General features: G+C 38.4%; 1 protein-coding gene across 1 annotated transcript in view; it reads left to right on the forward strand.

Annotated features, from left to right (window-relative positions):
• DISC1 (DISC1 scaffold protein) overlaps positions 1 to 25,069 on the forward strand; it is a 184,041-nt gene that overhangs the window by 145,024 nt on the left and 13,948 nt on the right. The window contains exons 11-12 of the mRNA XM_026844578.1: positions 14,261 to 14,504; positions 20,286 to 20,330. Coding sequence (XP_026700379.1) covers positions 14,261 to 14,504; positions 20,286 to 20,330 — 289 coding nt within the window. The remainder of the gene's footprint in view (positions 1 to 14,260; positions 14,505 to 20,285; positions 20,331 to 25,069) is intronic.

Here is a 25,069-nt window from a genome sequence, read left to right on the forward strand (position 1 = left end):
CCAGGATTATTATTTCTTAAAGGCTTATGTTTTCCTGATACTCTTTTCTAGCCTTATGTCACAGCACTTACTTTGCTGTGGAAAGGTTATGATATCATGAATTGAGGGATTATCACTTCAGCTGTGTAACTGGTAACAAGAGAATAGGAACTCATGAACAAAAATAGCATTTTAAATATTTTTCTGTAGGGGAGGGAAGAATTGGTAAGATCCTACTGCTCTTTTGTATTGGTACTATTGTAGTGAGGGAAGTTTACTTGCCCAAAATATTAACGAATGAAAGGAGCTGTGAATAAAGAAAACCAAACTGTGAAGTGTACTAATAAATTACAGGTGATTTTTTTTTTTTTTTTGGTTGCTATATTGACCAAGCCTTATTTTGTGAGATACAGCTTCTTTTTAAAATAGTTTTGGAACCTTAATTTTCACAATGGTGAATCCAATTAACAAAGAACAAAAACCTAAGTGTCCTTTCTTGCTCTATTTCTTTTTTTTTCCTCTGCTTTGAATGTTTGTGTGCTTTCTTGTTTGTTGTTCTTTAATTGATCTATCTTAAAATTAGCATTCTTAGAGAGGGGGCTTTTTGATTAATCTTCTCGTCTTTCCTTTATTGTGGCTTCTCTGTTTCTCTTCCTTCCACTTGTCTCATTTCTGCTTTGTAAATTTTTACATTCTTACTTTTGTTCTAATTGTATTCCTTAGCAAACCTATTTTTGGGTATCTCTTCTCTGTATATGGGAGAGGCAGAGGAGTTGGACAGTAGGAATATAAAACCACTTGATTCACAGAAAACCTATTCTCACCTTTAAAACACAGCAGATTATTTTTCAAGATATCTTAGACTGCATGACCACAGTGCGGGTTCTCATTAAATGTTCTTGTCTTTACTTGCACTATATTTGAAAATGATTGCAATGTCCTGATGGAGTATAGTATCTTGAAAGCTCTTAGTAAATTTAAATAATCTCACAAGAAATTTGATGGTATTGCTGGAGGAAAGGGGACAATCTTTTCTGTTCTTTTTGTTTCTGGATGTGGAAAGTGTAGCTAATGCCCATGGAGGGTGGAAACTGAAATCATCTCCCTGGAAGTGCAGCAGGTTAGAGTTTGTAATCATATATCTGCAGCATAATGCGCATTTCATCTTCAGGGTGACCTGGTGCCATGTGGTAGTGGAGGTCCTTTGATAAACAAACCCACATCTCGTGCCCAGATACAACTCTTGGTTCCTAACCTATAACTTGTGTCTTTCAGCACTGGCAGAACTAATATTATACCCATCTATAGATGAAAGCATGTTGCACAAGCAGTAAAAATGGAGGAGGGCAAAGAATGCAATCTACTTCTTCCACCAAGTGAGAAAATACTAAAAAAACCCAAAAACCAAACACAGAAAACCTACAAAAAAATCTTATTGCTTCTGTCTGTAGCATCCACAAGATAGGAGATAATTGCATTGATGGAACCAGGTCTTTTGTGGTTGTAGCAAGGATCATTTGAGTCTGCAGTGATAAAATGAATGCTTGCTGCAAGGGGAGGAGGACTTTTATTTTCATTTCTGAGGAACCATCTGCTGGTTGAAGGTGTGGAGGGCGATTGTTGCAGAAAGGGGCAGACGCGATGAGGAGGCTTTTGGGTCCAGCAGTTGTCTGGGGGAAAGAGACATAACACAGAATTTTCTTCTGAACTTTGAGTCATAGTAAAGAGTTAGTATTGCACTAGTGCATATTTGGTACATATTGTGTCTTGAAAATGTTTTAATGACTGCTGGCTTCTATATGAGATGGTAGTGAAGAAGTGCACAAGAATTATAATCTTAGCAACTGTTGTTGTCTTCTGCTTTTTTTTGGCATTTTGCCTGCTCAGGGATGCTGGGTCACAAATATTGATTTCTTTTTTTTCTTTTTAATTGGGTGGAGGGGGAACTATGGCATGTGACTCTACTGTTTTATGAGAAATAGGGGAAAGCTCTCTTCTTAAATCTCATCTCAGCATTGAAATTAGATGTTTTTAGGGGGGGGGGGGGAAAGGTCAGATTTGGGGTCAGTTTCCAGTGTCTTTTAAAGCTTTAGAAAAAGCAAAGCACACGGTCACACAGCCTTTAGTAACTCTCTGTTCTTATTAATTCAGGTTTCATACAGGCTAGGGCTTTTTCAGAGTTACTGAATTAACTTCAATAGTTAGTGTGCAGCATTGGCAAAGACAAGGTGACAGGGGATTTTGCTGCTTATTCATGGAGAAGCTTGCCCACTTCCCCCCCTTCCCTCCAGGCTTTTTGTCTTCCATTCATTTTATACTTAGCATAGCAAAAATCATCAGAGGGCAAGGCTGGGTCTCCCCTTCTAAAAACAAAGTATTGCCCTTGCTTAAAAAGAAAATGTGCTGAAAGTTCACAGCTTCTCTAGTTGTTTAGTAATTGCGTCTTTTCTTATTCTGTATGCCTTTTTTTTTACGCTGCATTGTTCTGGTGATGGTCAGCCATGCCTGCAAAGCCAGAGTTCAACACTTTGCTGAAACTCATTAGTGTCACGGTACTCTTCTCTGCTGCAAACTCTTGCCTCATCAAGAATAAATAATTCTACATCACTGCTGCTTTGGTGTGCTGAGATTTCACTATTTTGGACCAGAAGTAATGTTTTCCTTACTAATTTTTTTTTTTTTTCAGTTACTTGTGCTCTTTCCTGTTTTCTCATCTCTTACTATTTGATTGTGACATGAATTTTATTAAGAGTTTGAAGTTCATATTAATAATTTTTATTGTTTGTTAATCAGTGATACTTGTGAATGCAGAGAGGATCCCATTTTGTGAATGGTGAATATCTTATGTGACTGACATCAGTCATAGTGGCTGCTTCTTCCTTGAGAGTAGGTTGTGTGGGTTTTTTGACCTGGAAGCCTGTATAATTTTTCTTGTAGATATCTATGCTAATATATGTTTGCATTGATGAAGGGAAGATTGATACAGTGAGCTTTGGTCACTTGCTTTTTATAGTTTTCCATCTACTATGAAAAAATGCTTTGGCTGTGAGATATTTCTATCTCATTGATCCATTGTGGTTCAGAGTGTTCAGCCACTGACCTCATCCCAGGATTTTCAGAGGATGTTCGAGGGTAAGGTCCAAGACCATCAACATGAGGATGCATTTGCAGTGTGCTATAGCTGTCGAGGAGTTACCTTTGGATACTCTGTCAAGCTAAAAGATGGTGATTTCATCATCACATCCAGATAATGGAGAGAATGTGCAAGAGGAGACGCTAGCGTTATTTGCAGACGTTTAGTAGGAGTGTAATGTCAGGTGAGAGGCACTCTAGAACCTAGGGACTGAGTTTGAAAAATTGATAAAAAGACACCTGCTTAAACAGAAGACTGTTTCCAGTAATTTCATGGGACTTTTCCTGGTCTTATTTTACTGAGAAAAAGATTAATGTATTGTGGCTGTGTTGTCTTTGCCCATCAGCATCACCTGTGCCTTGCCTGGCTCTGCCCTACTGTTGTCTTCTCTGTGAGCTGATTTCATGCAAACTTCAACATCTCTTACTTGTGGAGATAAGACTCCACAGTGAGGGGAGGGAGGTGCAAAGCTTTTTGTCACCTCTGTGTCCATGGCATTAAGCTTTTGCTCTCTTACCAGGTCCCCTTGGTGGCTGTATGTAGGTGCATATACATAGTGACAAAGATCCCGATCCCTTCTGAACTTGGCAGGAAAATTGTTGAGAGGTCGATGTGTGTTTTTCTACTGCTACTGGTTTTGAGTGCATCCCTGAAGACAAGACTTGAAACCAGTTTGTGCATTTCTCAGAAGCTTTCTCATCTCTCTTGAGCAAGATTGCCATTAACCATAGTAATGGGTGTAGGATTAAGCAGGATGAGGATGGATGTCTGACATCATCTGTCTGCTGTCCAGCAGTGCTGCTAAATCCTCCTGTCCTGTGTTTGGACAATACTTTGCACAAAGTCCTGACCAGTCAATTAGATACAAGCATCATGATAATTAAACAAGTAGAAAATAAATAAAATATCACCACCTACATAGCATGAGTATGAAGATGTAGGATAGCTCTATCTGGCATGCAACTGGGACAGTCTTTCCCACTAGCATTTGGAAACATTCATGACTTAATGTACATACTGCTGGGAACATACTCTGCCAGTTTGGGAAGACATGCAGGCCCTGGCAATTGGAAGTGTGCTGTCAACAGCAGTGCAGGGTTTGTTGTAGCTAACAGGGTTCAAACAGGGAGGATCTACAGACTGTGCCCTTTCTCAATTGCTCTTTTTGAGCCAGAACAGGATTTGGTTCCTGACCTTGTTTGACCCTGCAGCTACAACAGGTCATATCATGCCCTCAGATGTTTCAGAGGAACTCCGTAAGCACACGGCTGTTGACATCAGTATTTGGCCAACGCTCTCATTTTTCCAGGTGTGTCTTCCTGATTACAAAGGTTGAATTTCAAGGTACATTCCCACATGATGACAGTAATGTCATCTCTCCCAGTCTCTTCTAAAAGGGCATTTCTTTGTCCTGTTATTTTTAATTGTTATGTATGCTTAATTCCTGCTTAGTAGTACAGAGGATGATTCGCATTCCCAAATTCACTTGACATTGAAAGTCTAAATCTGTTATCCCTTCAGAGAGGGGAATGTATTATAAATGGTTGAATTTTATATCGGAGAACAGAGGTGAAAGAAAATGACAGGAGAGTTCTAAGTTCCTTCTGTATGCTTCCTAACACTTGTGGTCAGAGAATGTAATACACAATAAGAGATCAGGCTTATTATTCTAATTGCTTTGCAATAAGAACTCATTCTTCTCTCAGTATAAATAGCCATTGCTGCTATTGCAGCAGTGTGGATTTGTGGCAGCTAAGAATGTGGCCTCAATGCAAATGCTGTGCTTTCTTCTTGTGGCATACTTTTGGAAACAAATTTATTTTCCTGGATTAGAACTGGTGTTGTGACTTGGAGAGCCACTGCATTGCTTCAGTTTCAGGGAAAGTCACTAGAAGTTGAATCCTTTGTGGGGTTCAAGATCATGAAGTATTTAGGCTTGTGCAACAGCCCCAACTGTTTTAAACAGAGCTTAGATGAATACATAGATCCTGAGATGCATGCTTTCCCAAACCAGGGCCTAATTCATGCCTCTCCTTTAAATCTGATTTGGGTTCAAATATTAGACAGTGCAGAAAAAATACCTAATTCTAGAAATTCCCATCCAGTCAAAAAAACCCGCAACCCAACTGTTTAATGATGTTGTGGGGCTTTGCTGTTATTGCAGGAGCCAAAGGCAAGCAGAATGTGGACTGAGTTATCAGTTAGTACCAAACTTCAAGGTGCTTTATCAGATTATGAATGAAGTGAATGATAAACTAGGGTTGAGAAGCTGGCGCTTTGTGAACTGCTTAATAAGAAGAATTCCTTAATAGCTTTCTCCTCATCTATCAAAGTTAGAATAGATTATTTATAATTGATGTTTTAGTGAAGGTAGGGGCAGAGGATCATTACTCTATTCCTTTTTTTTTAAAGAGAAATAAATAGCCCTGAAAGCAGGTAGTAAATTTTTACATTATAGATTAGCTAATATAGTAAAAGTAAACTGTACAGTAAATGTAGGGACAAAATTGACTAGTAAATTCTTACTACAAGGTGCCTTCCTTCTTCTCTTGTAAATTACTTAATTTCCTGCATTCAACATGTCAGTCCCATTCCCGCATCTACCTTGCATTAAGAATCAAAGTGAAAACCATCAGCTGCAGCAGTCTACCATTTTGTGTTTCCAGTGGATATAATTTAAGTATAACACTGTGACATTGAATATTGATAGAAGGATGACAGGCCATGATTAAAGTTTTTTGCTGGGTAAAATAAAAGGCTGGAGGATTGAAGAGAAAACATCAAAAATACTGTTCAGTATTGTACGGTATCTTGTTTTCTAATAACGCTAATCAAATGTCCATTACTGTTTTTAAGCACTAGAAAAATTGTTCTTCCTCCTTGTTTCTGAACAGGCCTTTCAAGAAAGAAAAAGCAGATGTAAAATATGTACATTTCACATAAAATACAAGGTGGTAGTTCTGTCCTTAAAATACTGATGTCAGGGTTTTTTTCTATGGGCAAGGGAAAGCTGTCATGATCCTTACTGGATTGTTTTTAGATTTCAGTTTAGATTCTAATCCTTCAGTATCCTAGATGCAGTAGGTAATGTTTTACTGAATGGAAGAATTTTTAGATAATGAGTGTAGCTGATAGGCTTAAATTTTTTTTAAACATTTGGTTGAAAATATTGTCAGATATTTATCATTTTCTGTTTAGTGAGGTCACTGTAAGGGACTATGTATTTTTACATAAATATTATTTCTTATTTGTTACTAGACTCCTTTTTATTAAAAATTCTGAATGTCTTAATGGGAAGGAGATTTTTAAGAATTGTTTATGAAATCAGTTCAAGTTAATAGCATTTGAAAGGTCTGAGAAAATTCCATAGTAATCTTAGCATCCATCCATCATAATAGAATGCGTTTATCCATTTTTTTTCTTAGTTATGCAATTTATAGAATTTGTGGTGTAACCTCATTATACATATCTACAAAATGCCCCAAACTGATGTAAAATGTTAATGTGGGAGTGTGATGACTCTTCATGTGAGAAATATTTTCTCGCATTACATATAATTTCGATTTTCTTTGCTAAGGGGAGCAGAGTGGAATTTATAGGAGAGGGTACAATTTGCGTCTGGTTCATCACTTTGTTAACATACAATTATTGCTGTAAAACATAATGCTTCAATAAATCAAAATATATGGAACCAGAGAGAAAAACGGAATTCTGGAAGGAGCTCAGATATGCTAGTCCCACTTGCCGTTGGCCCTGGGTGGTGTTTTGCTCCCAGCCCTCCCTCCTAACACATGGTTTGTTTTACCTTCTGCAGTGAAGACTGTATTCTCAATGATGTATCTCAGCTGCTGATAGAAATCATTCAGCTACAAATCCAAAGTAGGAAACAGCCTACACTCACAGCTCACCTTTGTTTACCTGGCTTTGAAAATTTGACATCCACATTTGAAAACTCTGTTCCTCGTTTTATAACACTGTGAAATACATAATAGTTACATGGTACATCGATTGTGCTTCAATGTTACTAATGTTTAAAGGAAAATATTTATACAAGTTAAAAAGGCTTATTTCCTTCATATACGTACATCTTCACTACATACATCCATTTTCACATACTATGAAAATGTCTTTTTGCACAAGGATAAAACAATACAATTAAAACTGTTTAAAAATTACATAATCATGTAATCCAGATGTTCTCAGCTAGTTAATTCTGTAGTGCATCATACATTTATTCTGTGCATGATCTGTCATACGGCAGTGTTACCTGCTTGGTAACAGCATAGAGGGAAGAAAAGAGTTAAGTTTTCAACTGAAAGGAGTATAAAGACCTGTGGAGGTTGTCCCTTCATCCAGACCTGCACAAATACACTGTCACTGCCGTGGAAGTTCAGAGAGGGGTAAGGAGAAATGTGAAAGAAGCCAGGCCCATGCAGCAGGCAGCGGCAGCCTGAAGGAGATTGTGCAGCATTTGAGTGGTTGTGTTCTAGTGTGGCATTTTTCCTTCTAAAGTGGTTTTGTTATGCTTCAGTTCCATTTGGTAAGTGGTTTTTGTACTCAGCCTAGGGTGTCTATAGCATTAAGTATTGGAGAAGAGCAGGTGTCTGCTCATATTTAGGGTTCTCCACTAGGACTCCTAGGACTCTTCTGAAATTTGGCAGCTGTGGGCAAGGAGGTAATTGAACTGTTGCTATTTTTTTTTTTTTCTCACAAAGCCAAGAAGCAATAGCTTCTAATCCCACCATAATTTAAAAGACTGTGGTGGGTATTCCCTAGCAGTATCATGGAGGTTAGATCACTCAACAAAGATGCAGGAGACCTGGCTCCAGGTACTCTGTCTACTACACCTCCAGGTCTGTCCTGATATCTACATCCCTGAGTAGGAGAGAAGGATGCCATAGCCACTACATTGAGGGTAGTCTGGTCTGGGGGCTCTGCCTCAAATCTGTCCCTTTCTGCATGCTTGCTTCTGCTCCTGGGATGCTGTAGAAAGCAGAGTCGCTACTCTCACCCCTTCTTCCAGCTGCATGAATGTAGTGTCCACATCTCTGTGCTGCGCTATCATGTCCTGTCTGAGCGTGCTGGATGTCTTTTGGATAGGACTGTTGTGCACAGGACTTGGCTGTGGCTCATAAGATTTAGATATTAGAAAAGTCAGCCCAGAGCAAAAATTTTAGATGCAGAAGTCTAGAAGTTAAATGAGAATTGTGAGGATTTCTTTCTTGGGCTCTTATGGTTCTGGTCCAGAGTATTCTCCAGTAGGTCAAAGATCACATTTAAAGAGGGTCAGCTACTTCTTGTTTTCTAGATATTATATGTTTTATAAGGGAGAAGGCAAGGTCAGAGAAGCAAATTTCTTGTGCTAGAGAAAAGTACTGCATGCTTCAGACTTTGCCTAGGAGTTCTAGTTAGTCTCCAGGGTAGGTTGTCGTCTGACCAGGGGAGTGTGAAATCTCCTGATCTTCTGGGAGAGAGTCTTTTTCTTTTTATATGGAGAAGTGCAGTAATAGTGCTGAACAGCAACCAAGTGTTATCAGTGAGCTTTGAAATAAGAGGGTAGGAAGAATGTCTCCTGCACTGGGGGACAACCCCATGATCAGAACAATATGAAGTCAATTTCTGACATTTTCAGCTTCTGAGGAGATTGGAAAGAAGAGATACAATGCAAGGAATTGAATTGTAAAATTGGGGTTGTGTGAAGAAATTTATAGGATTAGGGAGACTTGCAAGAATAATAAATAAAAAAAAAAAAACACCACAAAAGGTTTTGATTTCAGATGTTTAGAAATGGTGATTTTTCTAGCTCACAGGCGAAGGAAGAAAAAGTTTTTCTTGTTCAGGCAGAGTCCAGGTTTTCTTTGTCTCTTTTCCTGCATGTTCTTTCTTTCATGTTCACAGCTGAGAGCTGTGATCTCATGAGCCCTAGCTGTACCTTCTCCCTTATCAGTCTGCTGTGGCACACCAGCCAGATGGGGAAAACACGGTTATGTGCCTCCCTGTCCTTAAAGCCTCGGGTGACCCACTGAGAGGAACATTGTAGTCCTTGGTTTGTTCAACAGATTGGTTGTAAGCATCTTAAAGTATAACAGCTAAGTTTAACGATCAAGAACTGATCAGGCTGACAACCCCTTTTTATGAAGGGGAGAAGCAAAACATATTCCTGAAGTAGTAAATACTTGTTAAATATAGGAATGGTTATTAATGCATGCCATTGAATTAATATGATAAACCAAATCAGAGGGGTGGATTTCTGCTAACAGTAAAGCAATATGGTTGCCTGCTTTCCTCTTAAGTATTATTACTTCATACTTTCTTTTACTTGCCTCCCTCGTTCACTGCATGGCTGTTGCCTTAAGAAAAGGCAACAAAGCCATAACTAAATGTAGAGTAAAAAAAGCTAGTTCCTTCCCTGTGGTGCAATATAAATAGAAGTGAGTGACCAAAATATAGAGAAACTTTCCCTAGTTTGTACAACAGATCAACAAAGAATTGGAATGTAGGGCAAAAGTCTTTAGATTCACATTGCCGTTTTCTGCAAGCCTCAAAACTTTCCAATCATTGTAATTGCTGTAGTGAAAATTCCTGTTGTTTCTGCCAGACTATTTTTGTTGCATTTTGTTTGCTTTCTTGTCAGAGAAAACTGCCTTTTAGGGTCAGCAAATGCAGTGTTAACATATGTGCCAGGTACTGGGAAAAGGTAAGCACATGCTTTCCTGAATCTGCACCTTAGTGTGGCTCACCTATTAGAAGGAAGTTGCCTATAGTATTTCTTCTTAGTGATGGTTAACCTTCCCTTGTAAGTTAGCTTTTTTTTAATGCAGTTTCTAAATAGATGTCTTACTATGTAGCCTTTTAGCTTCAGTCTCACTCTCTTGGCTTTCAAGATGTGGCTTCTTACAGGGATTTCCCTTAAAATAAGCAATGTCTGTCAGCGATATAGTTTATAGGTCATAGGTCAGGATGTTATAAACCACTTTTGATTCACCAAGGTGCATTCCTAAAAACTAGAGATGATGAGATTTACAAGCACTGACACCTCCATATGTTGATTCTGATTTGCTTTTGAGGAAAATTTGGGGGACTTTGTTTTGTGTGGGTTTTTTTGTTGTTGTTGTTGTTTTTTTTTTGTTTGTTTTGTTTTTTAAAATAGGGTTTAGTATAAAATTTTTGGCTATTTTTACACAAGCATGTTTTCATTTAGGCTATAACGTTCAGGAACTGAATGTGCCTTTTGTGTCTATGCAGGGCCCTCAATAGGAAAGTCATGTTCTCGTAGTTCCAGTTAGCACTATAAATAGCTTTAGAATAATGTTGTGCTGAGAGCCCCATAGAGAACCCCCATTGATGTCTCTGGGAATCTTATGAAAAGACAGAGGAGCAATGTTCTTTGGACTTCAAGGAAGAGAGAGAGAATCTTTGCTGGATATGACTCTTGACATGAATTTCACCCAATGTTACTTGTAGATTGAAGATACCCTCTTGTTTCTTTGTACCCTCTGGTCTCTGGTGTTGTTTCTTAAAAAACTACATGAGACTTTGTAAAGGCATCTGAAATTACAGTTTCAATTGCCACTTTATGAAGAGAACTCAAAGATAAACCTCTCTGTTCCACATTAATTTCCTCCTGTCCATAAACAGCTCTGTTTCTCTAACAGCTCTTCCATCATCATCAACTTGACCTAAACCAGAATTCTCCCTGCTGTGTCCTTTTGTATTGCTGTGGATGTCTCAGCCATTCTTTATGTCAACTTAGGCCTGCTCTTGTAGATTCTTTCAGTGTTGTATCCTTGAGATAAGACCTGTCCCAGCTATCCATCCAACTTAAAAATTACTTGGGTTGAATCTTGCATCTCAGTCACTTCAACATCCGTTTCCCTGGCCGTGAATTGACAAAAGCAGTCTTGCCCCTATTCTCATGCATTCAGAGTGCTGTTGCCACTGCAGTGACTGTTCTCCTCTCTCAAATTCTGTGTGTCTGATCATTTCACTTTGTTTTCTTTTCTCCATTGATTCTCCCTGTCCTGTCACATCAAAGATACCTACTAGCCTTCAGTGTCAAGGCTTCTTACAATCTTTTACCCACCTACTCAGTCTTTTTTTTTTTTTTTTTTTAAATATCAAAAGACTGACTTCCATCTACAGATATTAAATTATATTGGTATCAATCAATTGCCCATTTTTGGTTTTGTACTAGAATCCTTTACCTTTCTTACATGATTCCTCAGTGGAGGGATGGAGATCTCGGATATCCATTGACCTGTTTCACTGATCTCCTGCAAGTCCTTAAAATGCTCATTCACTGTGATACCTCAGTGTGCTTGACAGGGATTAGACTAGTTAGTTACTAATTAATTAAACTGTTGTACTGTAACTAATGTGCCATGTTCAGTCCACTGATGTCTCAGTGTTTCTTAGAACATCCTCGTCTGTATCCTAGCTCTTGTTGCTTGTTTTAAACTTAAAAGTCTTTCTGAGGAAAGGGCCATCATTGTAATCTGTTTGGTGTTTGTACAAAGCCTGGCACTTTGGACTCATGAACACTCTGACACTTGGAAGTTCACAGTCAGTAGATGATTAAGGTATGCTTTGTTTTTGCTGGGTCTGTATACATGGTTGATGGATTGTGTTTTGTTGTGGATTCCAGCTAACTGTTCCTGGCACCTCCATTGAACTTGACACATATGCCACTTTGATAGTAATGTACAGATGTATAACACCAAGAGGTTGATATATCATAAAATATTTATAAGTATAATATAAAATCTGATCCAATCTTGATCTGTCATTTTGAAAAGTTGCCTACCTGAAAAAACTCACTGTATTCAGTACAGGCATCCATATACTTTTGGCTTCATGCAGACTGCAAATGCACTTCTATAGTGTCGATTAAGCACGAATAAATCAAACTCTGAAATTCAGCTGAGCTTGATTTTACACCTGGTGTAAAGGCTAAAGATTTTTTGCATTCTGGGGACAACATAATTTTTAATAAATTTTTGGTATGTGTTTCTGTGTCAGCTATTTGCAGCTTTCAAGTATTTTTTGTTCAAAAAGTGTGTTTCAAAAATGCTTCTAGGCACTGAATTTCAAAATACAGACTAAAAGATGCAGAGTCCTTGGACTTAGGTATGTACAGAATATTCAGGTATATGTGTGTTTGCTGATTTCAGATGAAAAGTTAAGCATAACATCTTAGTGTCTTAGTTAAAGATGTATCAGAGTTTTACAGATACAATGATGAAACAAAGATGTCCTTAAAATAAAAGCAAGCCATTAACAATATGTTCAGTAATTGCTGATTACTAGAATGGGTGTAAAACTTAGATGCAACCAAAAGCATGTTGACCGATGAGCCGAGTCATGGCTGAGCAACAGCAGCCCAGGCACAGTTACGCTGTACTTTTATATATGCTATTCATCTTCCCCACTGTGAAAACTACATACATCACTATCTCTGCCCTAGTTTTGTCAATATTGCTCTTCATTAAACTGAATAGCCAAAACAAGCTATCCACTGGAAATTATGATTTAGGTCTCTTGTGTATTTTCTGAGCCTTTAATAACAAGCTATATATAGCTGCAAACAAACTTTTTCAAAAAACAAGTAAATGGACTTATGTATGTCTGCAAGGAAATGTTTTGCTTGTGTAACCATGACGATGTGACTGACAAGTAGAGAAACAGTGGGGGCTATTTTATTTTTCTGGCTAAGTGAAATGCTACCTGGATGGAACACAGAAGTGTAAACTGGTAAAGATTTTTCCCCTTTCTAATTAGTGATACTCTGAACTCCTTGGGGGAGACCAATTTGTGGACCTCATGCTGTATTCTGCCTTCAGTAAGCATACATACTGACTTTAAGCACAGATCAAATAGCTCAGCTTTTGGAGCTTAGTTTTGCTCTCAGTCTCAAAATATTTCTGTGTGAATTTTTCAGCTTGGCATCTTGTAGAGTTTGTAGAGTTAATAATGTAACTTTATTAGATTAATTAATTCATTGTAAGCAGTGCAGCTCCTTTATCCTTCATTTAGAAGAAAAGATAAGCTGGTATTTAATTTAGTCAGAAAAGTTAAAATCAAATAGTTATTTTTCTTCTTTTAGTCACTTATAATTGCTTATAATTATGTAGAAAATGACATAATTTGAAAAGCACCTTAAAAAAAATATTGCCATTATTAGAAGCTAGCATTCACATCTGTCTGGAAGTGTGTATTGCCATGGGAATTGGCAATTCTGAATCCTATCCCAAGCTCTGCCTCTGATCTGTTGTATTTTAGCAATCAACCTAACCTTTTGGTTCCTTAGAGACAAAAGGTATTAAATGGAGATGTGATCCCGTCTCTTAGGAGCAATGTGATGTTAGTGTTCAGTGTCTTCTTCTGAAAAACTATCTATGCCTAGAATTCCCATTTACGTCAGATGAAAATATTTGTAATGTACTTGGACATCTCTGAGAGATGATCAATGGATTAAAAGTATGAAGAAGTTTTAGTATTTTGAATTTCCTAATACTTTTGTTTTTTCTTTGGTGGGATAACAAAATAGAAAAAAAACCTAAAGCACATTAGTGAGAGATAAGGCAACACTCCAAAGTAAAAAACTGAAGGAAAGGAAGAGTATTATAGTTTGATTCACCAGAGTTGAAGCAAGAACGTTTCAGTCTAACAAGAAATTTAGGGTACCTGTTTTCCAAAAATTAGAGCTTATTTAATGCAGTAAATAGTGTGATTTTTTTCATACGTGATCTTCTATATCAGATTCAGGAAAACCACATGACTGCTTTTAGGACGACAGGCCTGTGTATCCAGTAGCATGAAGGAAGCTCTGGCTGTGACCGCAAGACCCCTGCACTTGGGTCTGAGCAGCAGCAGGTCATGTGTAGGCAGCGTACACCATGAAGTTGGAAGGAACAATCTTAGCACAAAGGTGTTTTTATGGCATCAGATTTGTAATAGAGCCATAATTTCACTGCTTTTCAGTTTGTGAAATAGCTTCTGTTGTCTTTGTGGAAGTATTGGAGCTGCTGTTGGGTTTTTTGTTGTTTTTATTTTCCTATCTAATAATAAGCAGTCACCCCAAAAGTTACTTGAAATAGCAACTGTTCTCCCTGAACTGCAGTTTTTATTTTCTTTTGGCTTTTATTTCAGCTGCGGGAGCCAGCTGCTCCAAAGAGTGTGGGAAGCTGACTTGGAGGCCTGTCAGCTGTTGATCCGAGGGTTTCAACTGAAAGAAACCAGTTGCTGTGTTTTGGAGGAAGAGGAGAACCGAATGGATGAGATGGAGATGAGTGCTGATGGCCCATCTGATTCTGAAAAAAGAAAAGAAGGTCACTTTCCAAAGGGCACAGAATGGGGCACTGTTTCCTGCCCAAAACACAGCGAGCTAAAAGAGGTATCTGAAATATTCTACAGCTGCATTTCAAGTGATACTGCTGGTTTTCTTTTGAGAGAAGTTGAATCTGGGTGATGGGTCAGCAGGGCAGGTTAAGTATGAATTTAACATCTGGCCTCCAATCTGGGACATGAATAAAATAGCTTATTAGCTTCTCAGAAGCCCTTCAACCCTTTTTCCTTTCACCATCAGTCTTTTTAAAATGTGGAAATTATTCAGGCAATAAATACGGAATGTACATCAGGATTTAAAGGAAAAATGTTTAAGTATTTAACACAAATTATCAGCTGTTCCTCATCTCACTGATGAGTTTCACTCTGAGTTAGTTCTGCTGACTTCTTAGCCTGGATCTATGTTAGCTGAAGTGGGGAGAGAGTAAGTTTTCCCTTCCTAGTGAAATGGTCAAAGACTTCCTATCTCAGATGCTGGTAGGCTTCCAGCATCCAACAAATTCTAAATGGAGAAAAAAAAAAACGAAGCTTAAAAGGTTTGACAAATTTCTTCTAAGTTTTCATGTTCCGCTCTGGAATGCGATCCTGTCTTGAAAAATGTACAGGTACCCAATAATCTTATAACTGCACTGCCAAGGTAAACAAGCTGTTAAAAAGCTTCATCACCCAACAGCACCGCTGTGACAAAAAGACCCTCCAGTGGGAGTTGTCATTTTTATTACCTTGGTATTTGGTTGACAAAAATTAAAAGTGTGCTTAGTCGCACCTGATGTTAAGAGCCATTGAACTATGTATTACATTGAAAGCTGGTGCCTAATTTTGCATTTATAGTGGCTGAGACTTAGTAGAAAGCTGGCCCTTACCTTACTGTAAAATCTCCTCTTGTTAGTAAAATTCTGTTTTCAAATTGGCCTTCAACAGTACTTGCAGCCTTTTCCTAGGGAAAATGGTTTATGGTCTGACTCCACATAAAGACCATTTTTATTGGAAATGGTCAGTTGTGGCTTTGGTTTGGTTTATTTTTCCCCTTTCCTTTTCCCCCAAACCTCCCCTCCCCCTCTTATCATATTCCTGATGAGTCTGCTGAAGTAATATGAGGAGTTCTGTTGGTTACGGGAAGATGTGTTCCCCTTTCAAAAGTGCAGTTGAGAAGCTCTGGAGGTTTTGGGGTTTTGTGACTGTTTCTATAGCCCTCTTGAGATTTGTGCTGCAGATGATGACCTATTTCACCCCTGCAAGTCCAGATCTTTTCCCTGGAAATCAGCATTGCTATCCTAGAATGACATCTAGGCATCTGAAGTGAGGTGACTTCTGGTTCTGGAGAGAGGTGCAGAACTCAAGAGGTACAGGTTCCCCATATCTTTAATGGAAGAGGAAAGTATATCTGCAGTGCTTCCATTAAGCTTCTCTTCTCCTTTTGAACTTGCTTTTTTGATAGTTTCCCATATGTCTTTATCAACCACAGAGGGAACTTAGGGAGACTGCTTCCCCTAACTTAAGCTCTTCATCTAGGTGTTTAAACTTTGTGGTATTAATGTCTTTGCCTAGGATCTGGACTTAGCTGATATCCTGAATAAACTCAATTTTGAGAATGTACCAAAATCCATTCAGAAGCTGATGTGTAAATATAAACGTGAAAATGCCTATCGGTGAAGGACCTGTGGAGGTATTCCTATGTCTATTCCCACAGCACTCCTAAGATTGACAAACTTGAAAGAAAGAAAAAACAGTTCTGTTAGTATAAGACCATTCATTCATTTTCCAGCTTTTAGGAGGAGTTGAGCAACCCAGCTATGTTTTACCATGGCTTACTCAACTAGCCTTCCTCTGCTCAGTGCTGCCTGCAGCTTTGACCATTGAGGCAACTTTAAGCATCAGTGATGGCTGAAACCCAGTGCAACCATAAAAAACCCCAACATACAGATTATTCTGGTTCTGGAATTTGTGTGGGTCTGCTTGCTTTTATACTTTCAGGAGCTGGGATTTTTTCCTCATTGTGGGGTACAGAAGTTTTACCAAATGAGTACACTTTAGATAGTAAAGCTGGTAGGATCTCAGTAGGAATGACAGGCAGTATCTAAACTGTTAGAGAAGAGCTATAGCATAACATACCCCAACATCTCCTAGTAGTTCATCACAAGACAGAATATAAAAACAAATAAAAAACCTGACACATTACTTACAAATCATGCTATCTTCCAGTTTTGAATGTGTTGAAGTGTGAGATTTGTCTTGATTTGTAAATGGACTTGTTTGAAAGAAAAAACACCTATGTAGCATTTAAGTGCTCTGTCATATGGTATTGTATTCTTTTTTATTTAAAAATAATTTAATGTTTGTGGCAAAAAGTAAATAGTGGTGTGGCTTTTCGTCTCCAACATAGCCATTCATGTGACTTTCATGGAAAAACTTACTGTTGTCCATTAGTAGTGAACCCTTTATATCCATTTATCAGCAAGCAGGGATACCTAATAGAAAAATGCATGTATTTGTCAAAATTCTTAGTTTGATATGTTATAACAAGGCTGTGGTGTCCCTGTGAGAGACGTAGCTTGATGTGGTTGCCATGTTTCTGGAATGACTGTTCTCTTCAACTGTGTCACCTCTGTTTCCCATTGGGGAATTTCTAGAGAGCTGTTGGTCACTGAAGCAGAAGGAAATACTGGCATTCTTTGTATTGAGAGGTTACTGAATTGCTTGCTTCAAAACAGTATAGCAAAGGATAATTAATAGTATCTGTGCATGTACCTTGGAAGGCACACTTCGTCCTAGGTGATTGATTTACTTTACAGTGAAATGCTATAAATGAAGCTCTGCAGTCATTTATGTATGTGGCTGAGTATTACTGTGGAGTGGATATTGGTTCTGCTGATGTATACTATAAATCCAGTTTTCTTGCATATAACTGTATCTTACTGTATAGGTTTCATTAGAAAACAAATAAGAAACATACCAATAATAAGAAAAGCAGAATAGATGAATGGAAAGAACCCTTCACTTAGATCCTCAGATACTGCTTTGCAGAGGGGCTGTTTTTCATTTTTAATTAAATATCTTCACTAGATCATAAACTATGACATGTTCTGGTATAAAATATGTACAGTATAAATTAATTGAAAGTTCAGATATTTTACTGTCATGTGTGAGCACAGGTTTATTAACTGTCAACAGTTACTTTATAGTCTTCATAACTGTGTTTTCCAAGACAGTACAGATTTGTTTTTTTCCAGTTTGTTTATGTGGTAGGCTGTGACATCCCAAAATAATCCAGCAAATCAGGTTTCCTTTACTGACTGTTACCCAGGGAAGACAATCACATGCTTTGATAGCTCAGCTTGTTGAAACATCACTACTAATTTTTTGGTCAAAACTAAATTAAAGTGTGGCCAGTAAAAATCATCCTGCGGAACACTCTGAATTACTTAAAAATTAAGAAGTACTCCTCTCAATTACAGATAATTCATTAGATTACAGTATCTTTAAAAAATGCTGAAGCAAAGTTACAGACAATATTATTAACCTCAATCATGTCAAAGTCAGCTTGTTGTCTAATGTATTTGAGATAGATTCTTGAATTTTCATATAAGCGTGTACTCTCCAGCTGGTAGCTATCTTGATGAAATTAGGGTGCCCCATCATTGCAGTTCTAGTTTGTCTTTTCATGACTAATTGGGCTTAATTTTCTCCCGAGTCTCTGAGGAATTAAAGATGGGTCCTAGTTTTCACCCTAGAAATGTTCCCTACTTTTAAACTGACTGCAAATTATTTTGCCCAGGTGACGTGTGAGTGAGGTGGAAGTCACGATGATTATTATTAGATAGTTAGATATGTATCTGTGTGATTTCTAAAATATACAATAACATTTCATTTCTCTTCAGACATTAACACCTGCTTGTTCCACTCCTTATGATATCCTGCTTTATTTTTTGCTTGTTAATAATGTTTGTGTAAGCAAAACCTTTTTATAACCTCAGAAACGCCAATGATAACGAAGAGACATGTGCAGGGACCACCCTAACACCAAGTATCTTGATGAACATGAGTATGTGTGCACCTGCGGGCTTGAGTTCCTGACCTATCCTTTTTTCTTCTTCTGCTATCTGGCATGCTGTGCAGTGCTCCCTCTTAATCACTATGAAGGAAAGAAACACCTACTAGATTTCAAGAAAATTGAGGTGATTAAACTTACAAGGTAAAACCCCAAATTCAGTAGTGTTACCTTTTGTAAGTCAGCATTTTTGGTAGTTATCCCATCACATTTCTTTGTAGGTCATTTGTCACTTTTTCACCATAAAAAAAGCAGAGAGCAAGGATAAGAGTAAGGGCTGCTGTCTTTTCCTCACCTCTGCACACTTTTTCTATCTGGGATGATCTTTTGGGGTCTTCTGTAGAGTACTCTGGTGTCGGGAAGACGTTCTATAATTGCAAAGCCTTAATGTGATTTTCTTTTTTTGAGATACTGAATGTTCTAAGTGATACTAAGTGGATAATCGTGGAAAAATAATAATTAATATTTAATGTGGTGTCTGTCATTAAAAAGAAGTCATCACAGGATATGACACAACATTTTCCAGAATTTAGCGATAGCAAACACCAAGAAAGCCTCTGTCAGCAAGCTGTAACTCATTACTGTGCATTGAGATAGCCTGTGGTTTAGGAGGCAAATGTGCAATGTGTGAAGGACAAAGCCTTTAGAAAGCTAAATAAACGATGCATTCATTCGGGTTTTAATTAAACATTGTATTTGTAGAGCTTAAAAAATAATTTGGAAACTTTAAATTTAATCTTTGCTTTAAATGTCAGCATTAAGAACCAGTGAAAGTCGGTGTTTGAATGTTTTGTGTATTAATCCAAGCTGGAAAGGATTTCTGTAGTAACAGGCAGCTGGCTTGTACACAGTGATCAGATCGTTGTTGTACAGTCACATGCGTTGTGCAGTAAGGTGCCCCTTAGCTGCATGTGATACTGTTTTGTAGTATCTACTGATAAAAATGCTAACTCTCTAGTTAGAGATCGTAGCATCTCAGTAAGCTTAATGCTTACGTGTATTTTGCAGTAAGAATATAACGAGGAAATATTACAGGTAAAAGAAATCTAAGCAACCTCTTTTCAGATAGATTACTGAAAATAGTATGTAGTAATAATGACTGTATGGCAGAGTAATGATTTTGCCCTTTCTTATGTATACATGTACATACCTGTGATACTAAGCATTGCCCTACCAAAGCAATATCCCTATCTCAGTTTATTTAAAGATTATCAATACTGTTATGTGTGATAAGTATTAATGATTTCCCAATAATGTTAACATCAAATTTCTTTGCTCTTCAGCCAATCAGTGAAATGTTGGCTAATTTCTTACACACTTCACAGATGAAGCAAGTTTTGAAAGAGGAACTGACTAGTTAGCACATGTTACCAGTGCAAAACAGTGGGGTCTCTTGTTTCTCCTGCTGAAAATCACTATCGGGTGCCAAAAAAAAATTCTGTAGAGTCATGAATGGTGTATAAATCTGTAAGAGCTTGATAGAAAAATTTGTTTCAATCTATAGTTAGTCCTTCAGTTTGAGGCAGTATTCCTGTGGGCTTTAACTGGAAAGCCAAAGGCAGGCTTTAATAAAATGTATTCAAATTTAGCTTTAAATATTGGGTGCCTGCCATGCTCCATTATAAATGCAATTTAAATGTTTCATGCATGTGAAGCAAAATGATGCAGTTGTTCAGCTTATATGACTTTTTAATGTGCTATATGGTTCTTAAAAGTTATATTGAAATCTTACTGTTTATATAGCATGTATCTACCGTATACTTCATAATTTATCTCTAACAGGTTACGGAAGATATTTCATTTGGAGCGGAGGGTCATTTATCTGAGGTAAGTGTTTTCTAGGTGGTGTAAAGTGGTGATATTATACAGACTTTTCTGGGTCTCAATTAGAACTAATGATGGTTGTTTTTATAGTATTACCTTTGGGTAAAAATTGCTAGAGAGTGTGTTAGCACTTAGAAAAGCCATACAGGCACAACTAGAGTCGCCCTGTTCTTTTTTTTTTCCATTGAATATAATGGCAAAATGGCTGTGTACTTTGGGGAGTTTATACTTAAATCCTGTGCTAGTGCATACTAGCACATACTGTATACCAACAACAGGATGAATACGTTCACTGTAGCACTGTAATGATGCTTAGGAAGGGAACAAAATCACGATGCTTTACTTGTTTCCTTGTGTACCACTAAAAATGCCTTTGAGTTTACTTATGAAGTATAAAAGCATACTGCAGCAGAATACAGGGTAAGAGTAATTTCATTTAAATAAAAATGCTGGATGTTTATCGTTTTACATTGTTTTAATAAATAACGTGTAAAATAATACAGAACCTAGTCTATAAGAAAGTCTAGGATAATTGAGCAATGTGAGAGGCGTTTCCTAGGAGAGTAAGTGATGAGAATCTACATACACATGAATTAAGAGTTTAGGTAATGTATTTGTACGGGGAATTATACTAGTTCTAAGATCTGTACTGATTCAGTCTGGTCCATTTTTATACTGGTATGCCTTGGGCTGCAGCTTACATATTAAGGAAATTTAGTATCCAAGTATTGCACCTAGCCAGCAAATTAATTGCATGGGTAAGTAACCCCCATTTCTTCAATAACAGCACACACGGCACCTTACACGCCACTATTAAAGAAAGAAAGAAAGAAAGAAAGAAAGAAAGAAAGAAAGAAAGAAAGAAAGAAAGAAAGAAAGAAAGAAAGAAAGAAAGTTTGGGATAACTGTTCAGATGATGCATTTCTTTGGATTCCCACCAGTGAGTCCAAAGACTGCAGAGCAGCTAGAATGCTCCAGGAAAGATAATCTAACTGCAAGACCAAACTCAGATTGTTGAACTTGTGTATAAGGAGACTGTGACATGTGTGTGAGTTCAGCATAAGTAAAAACAGGAAGCCTTAAGAATGAAGGTGAACTTTGCATAAAATGCAAATAGCCTTTCTCTTATGAGTGACTTTTGCTGTGAATTAAAGCAAAACTGTGCAGATGCTTGTGTCCACAGATGACATGAAATGGGGGAAGTAGTCCCATGGGATAAAGGTAGAGAAAAGCCCTACTGCCAGCAGGGCAAAATGCTGTGGGCACGTTGGTAGTGACAGCTGCAGCAGAATATTTGCTGAAAACTAAAAATTGTATATGGTTTGGACCAATGCAATTGAGAGTACAGCTGCATGCTTGTGTCCAGCAGTGGCCTGCACTGAAAGCTGTAGTACAGCCCAGCCCTTGACTGAAGAAGTTGTTTTGCTTAACAGGAGGTGTGCTGAGCACAAGTGTGTGGTCTGTGTGCTGGGTTTACAAATGCACCAGAGCTCACAGGCATAGAGGGTTGACATTACAGAAGTGTTCACTAAGAGCTTAATACCCTAGAGTCCTCACAAGCAGTGGTACTTTACAAACCTTTTGAATTTTGAGGAAAAATAGGTGCATAAAGAGATTAGAGAGCAATGATGCAAATGAAGAAATGGAAACTTGCTAGAAAGCTGGGCTCTCCCACACTGCCACAGCTGGATTGATGTTGACTTGTAGACAGCTCTATAAAAGCTCTGTGAAACTGTCAGCACCCTGTACCATGTCAAGGCTTTGCCTAAATGTTCCTTTAATGCTCTGGTCCCCTAATCCACTCTTGTCAGTCTCTTCACTGCCTGCAAGAGAGGACTCTGTTAGTCATTCCAGATTGTTCCATTCTAGTGATTTGGGAGCAAAGGTGGGAGCAAACAGTGCTAGGAACCACCTATAAATGATACCCAGCTATGCTGACTCCTAGTACAGCAGTGAGTGGACACTAGGAAGCAGTTTGGTGCTTTTGTTTCTTTTCCAAGTCCTGGCCCACTGTCAGTAAATAGCCTCATCCACCCCCAGCAGGAACTGGCATTGTCCCACTTTAAATGAGCCAATGCACTGATTTTAGGAAGTCTGCACTTGGGGAAGATCTTTATTCTACTAGAGATGAGAATGAGAAGGCTGCTGTCACCCAGACCCCAGCAGGATGCTGGAAGGCAGTGGAGAGCTCTGTTCTGCATAGGGCACTGCTCCATAGCTGTAATGGAAGGTACATGAAGGGAAGAATTGCCAACATAGGGCTGTAATTCTGATGAGTCATTTAACACTCCCATGTGTTGTTGTATCCCTGCAGAGGAGGGAAGGGAATCAGTGCAAGCAAACAGAATGTGGGAAAAGCATGTGATGGTGGGGAGGAGGTAGGTCACAGTTGCAAAACAGCTGTCTGGAAAGCTTTATGCTTGAAATGTTGCATATGAGAAACTGAGGAGCATGTTGTAGTGCTGCAGTCTCCTAAATATACATAAACGGGCTGATGGAGCAAGCTAGCAGCCTGTAAGTGGAAGGTGATAAGGGCAAAAGTAATTGGGAAATCCTTCTTCTGAGAAAATATGGATTAACTACTTCCATGAAAGGCAAACTCACCTAAACAAAATCAGGAGGGCAACTGGTGAGTTTCTGTGGGACAAACTCTGTAGGAGGAAGAATCAGCAGATGATCTTTGGTGCCCTCCAGAAGACATCATGTTTATAGTAACAGCACCATCTTCTTTTGGTGCAAACACAGTAACAGACTACATATTTATGTCAGCAACTCTTCAGCGGCCCAACAGAAATTCGAAAAGGAAAGGACAAAAATGTTCCTAAGGATGAGCCTAAAAGGGTACTGCATAGTGTAGGAGTGAACCAAAAAGACCACTGAACACACTGAGCTACTGTAAACAGAAGACATGCAGAATGGCTGGGGGGTTCAGGGATAAGCTATATGTAAAGGATAGGTGAAAACAACCATTTGTGTGTTCTAATAAGAAAGGTGAATGAAAAAATAATGAAATGAGAGCAGAGGGCAGAAATAACTTTTCTTCCTTATTTTCTTTGCTTTTGGTCTTTCTGAAAATGATAAACTATGTCCATATATGTAATGCTCTTAGTATTCACTACAAGGTAGCAGAGAGACAAACACAGTAAAGGATCCTAAGGCAAGTAAGATGTGCTGAATTCAGGCTAGACTGATGAAGTTTCTTCTGAGTGCATAGGAGCCAAGAAAAACAATCTCCAAACCATTAACAAGCTGCTTTGAAAACTCCTAGATGAAGACTGAAGTCCCAGGGGATCAGTAAAAGGCAAACTTGGTATTTGCCTTTAAAAAGGAGGTAGGCCAGGAGCTTATGTGCCAGTCAACATAATTTCAATTAAGATTAGAATTCCAAATGCTCTTGATAGATTGAAAGAATAGCCTGAAATCAATAAGATGGGATATATTAAAAGACAGGTGCAAATTACATTTGAGGAAGAAAAAAAGTCGGATTTATGTATACAGATGGTAAATAGCAGCTAAGATGACAATACTGCAGAAGCAGGATCCAAGGTTATAGTGGACTACAAACAGAGTGGGATTCATTAACTTCATCCTGTTGCAAGAAGGGGCAAATGTCATTTGCAGCCTCATTAATGGGAATGTCAGTTGTAAGACAGAAATAATTACTGTGCTTAGCTGAGAATGTCAAAGCCTCCAGAGGACTACAGCACTGGTCTGGGCACCTTGCTCTGTAGAAGACAGGAACACACTGTAGAAAAGAAGGAAAGGAGTAGAAATAAGAAGTTTAGAAATCCCAGTCTGGTTGAAAGTCAGAGTCTTTAATCACATTAAAAATAATGGTAAAGATGACAACTGTTAGTTATTGTGTGCTATATAAAGGTAGAATGAAATGTAACTATCTTGGTTTGTAGCAAAGGAAGATTACAGTAGGAAAACTTGCTCACTGCAAGGGCAGTTTAGCCCTGGAGCAGGCTCTACTCTCAAAATCCCTCTCAGCTGCTGAGGACTGTGTAAACAGACACCAGCCAAGGACAGTCACAGTGGGCTTGATCGCACTGCCAAGTGTCAGCTTGGGCTTTGGTGATCCATGGTTGCTTCCTGGTCAGCCCGGCCATGGTGTTGGTCATGATAACATGCATTATCTTCAGAGTGAGAAATTAGGCCCGTTCTCTCTGTGGCCACTTTGCCTTCCTCATCTACCCAGTACAGTGCACACAGGGCAAGAAATCTGGGACACAGAGCAGGGACAAATGCTTCCTCCATCTGCACTTTGGACACTTTGTGGCCATGTAGGTCATTATTTGAGGGCATGTGCGCTTAGCCTGCATGTGACTGAAGCATCTGCTCAAGGAGGACAAACATATGGATGGTTACATTTTGTTTCTAGAAATGATTTAAGAGATGTCCTGGCATGATATGCTGGAGTTTCAAGTGCTCACAATTTCCATTTACTTCTGCAAGGGGTGAGGGTAAGCATGCAGCACTTCTGCCAACAAGTCGTTACAGTTCTAAACCTGGTGCCATAATGTGAAGTACGTGTCTGCAAGGGCAACTTTTCAAAGTTGTTATTTTATTTTGAATGATTTTAACTATTATGGGAAAGAGGGGATTTAGCACAGGTGTAAGAAATCTGGCTTTGATGTTCTACAGAAGGTCGTCTAAGGCTTTTTTCTTATTAGCGTTATGATATTGCTAGTTGGAAGTAAGACAATGCCTTTTTACAAAAGTTCTTCTGTAGGAAGAAT

This window comes from Athene cunicularia (assembly GCF_003259725.1).
Source record: "Athene cunicularia isolate RWA chromosome 3 unlocalized genomic scaffold, athCun1 chr3_part1, whole genome shotgun sequence".
Taxonomy (NCBI): domain Eukaryota; kingdom Metazoa; phylum Chordata; class Aves; order Strigiformes; family Strigidae; genus Athene; species Athene cunicularia.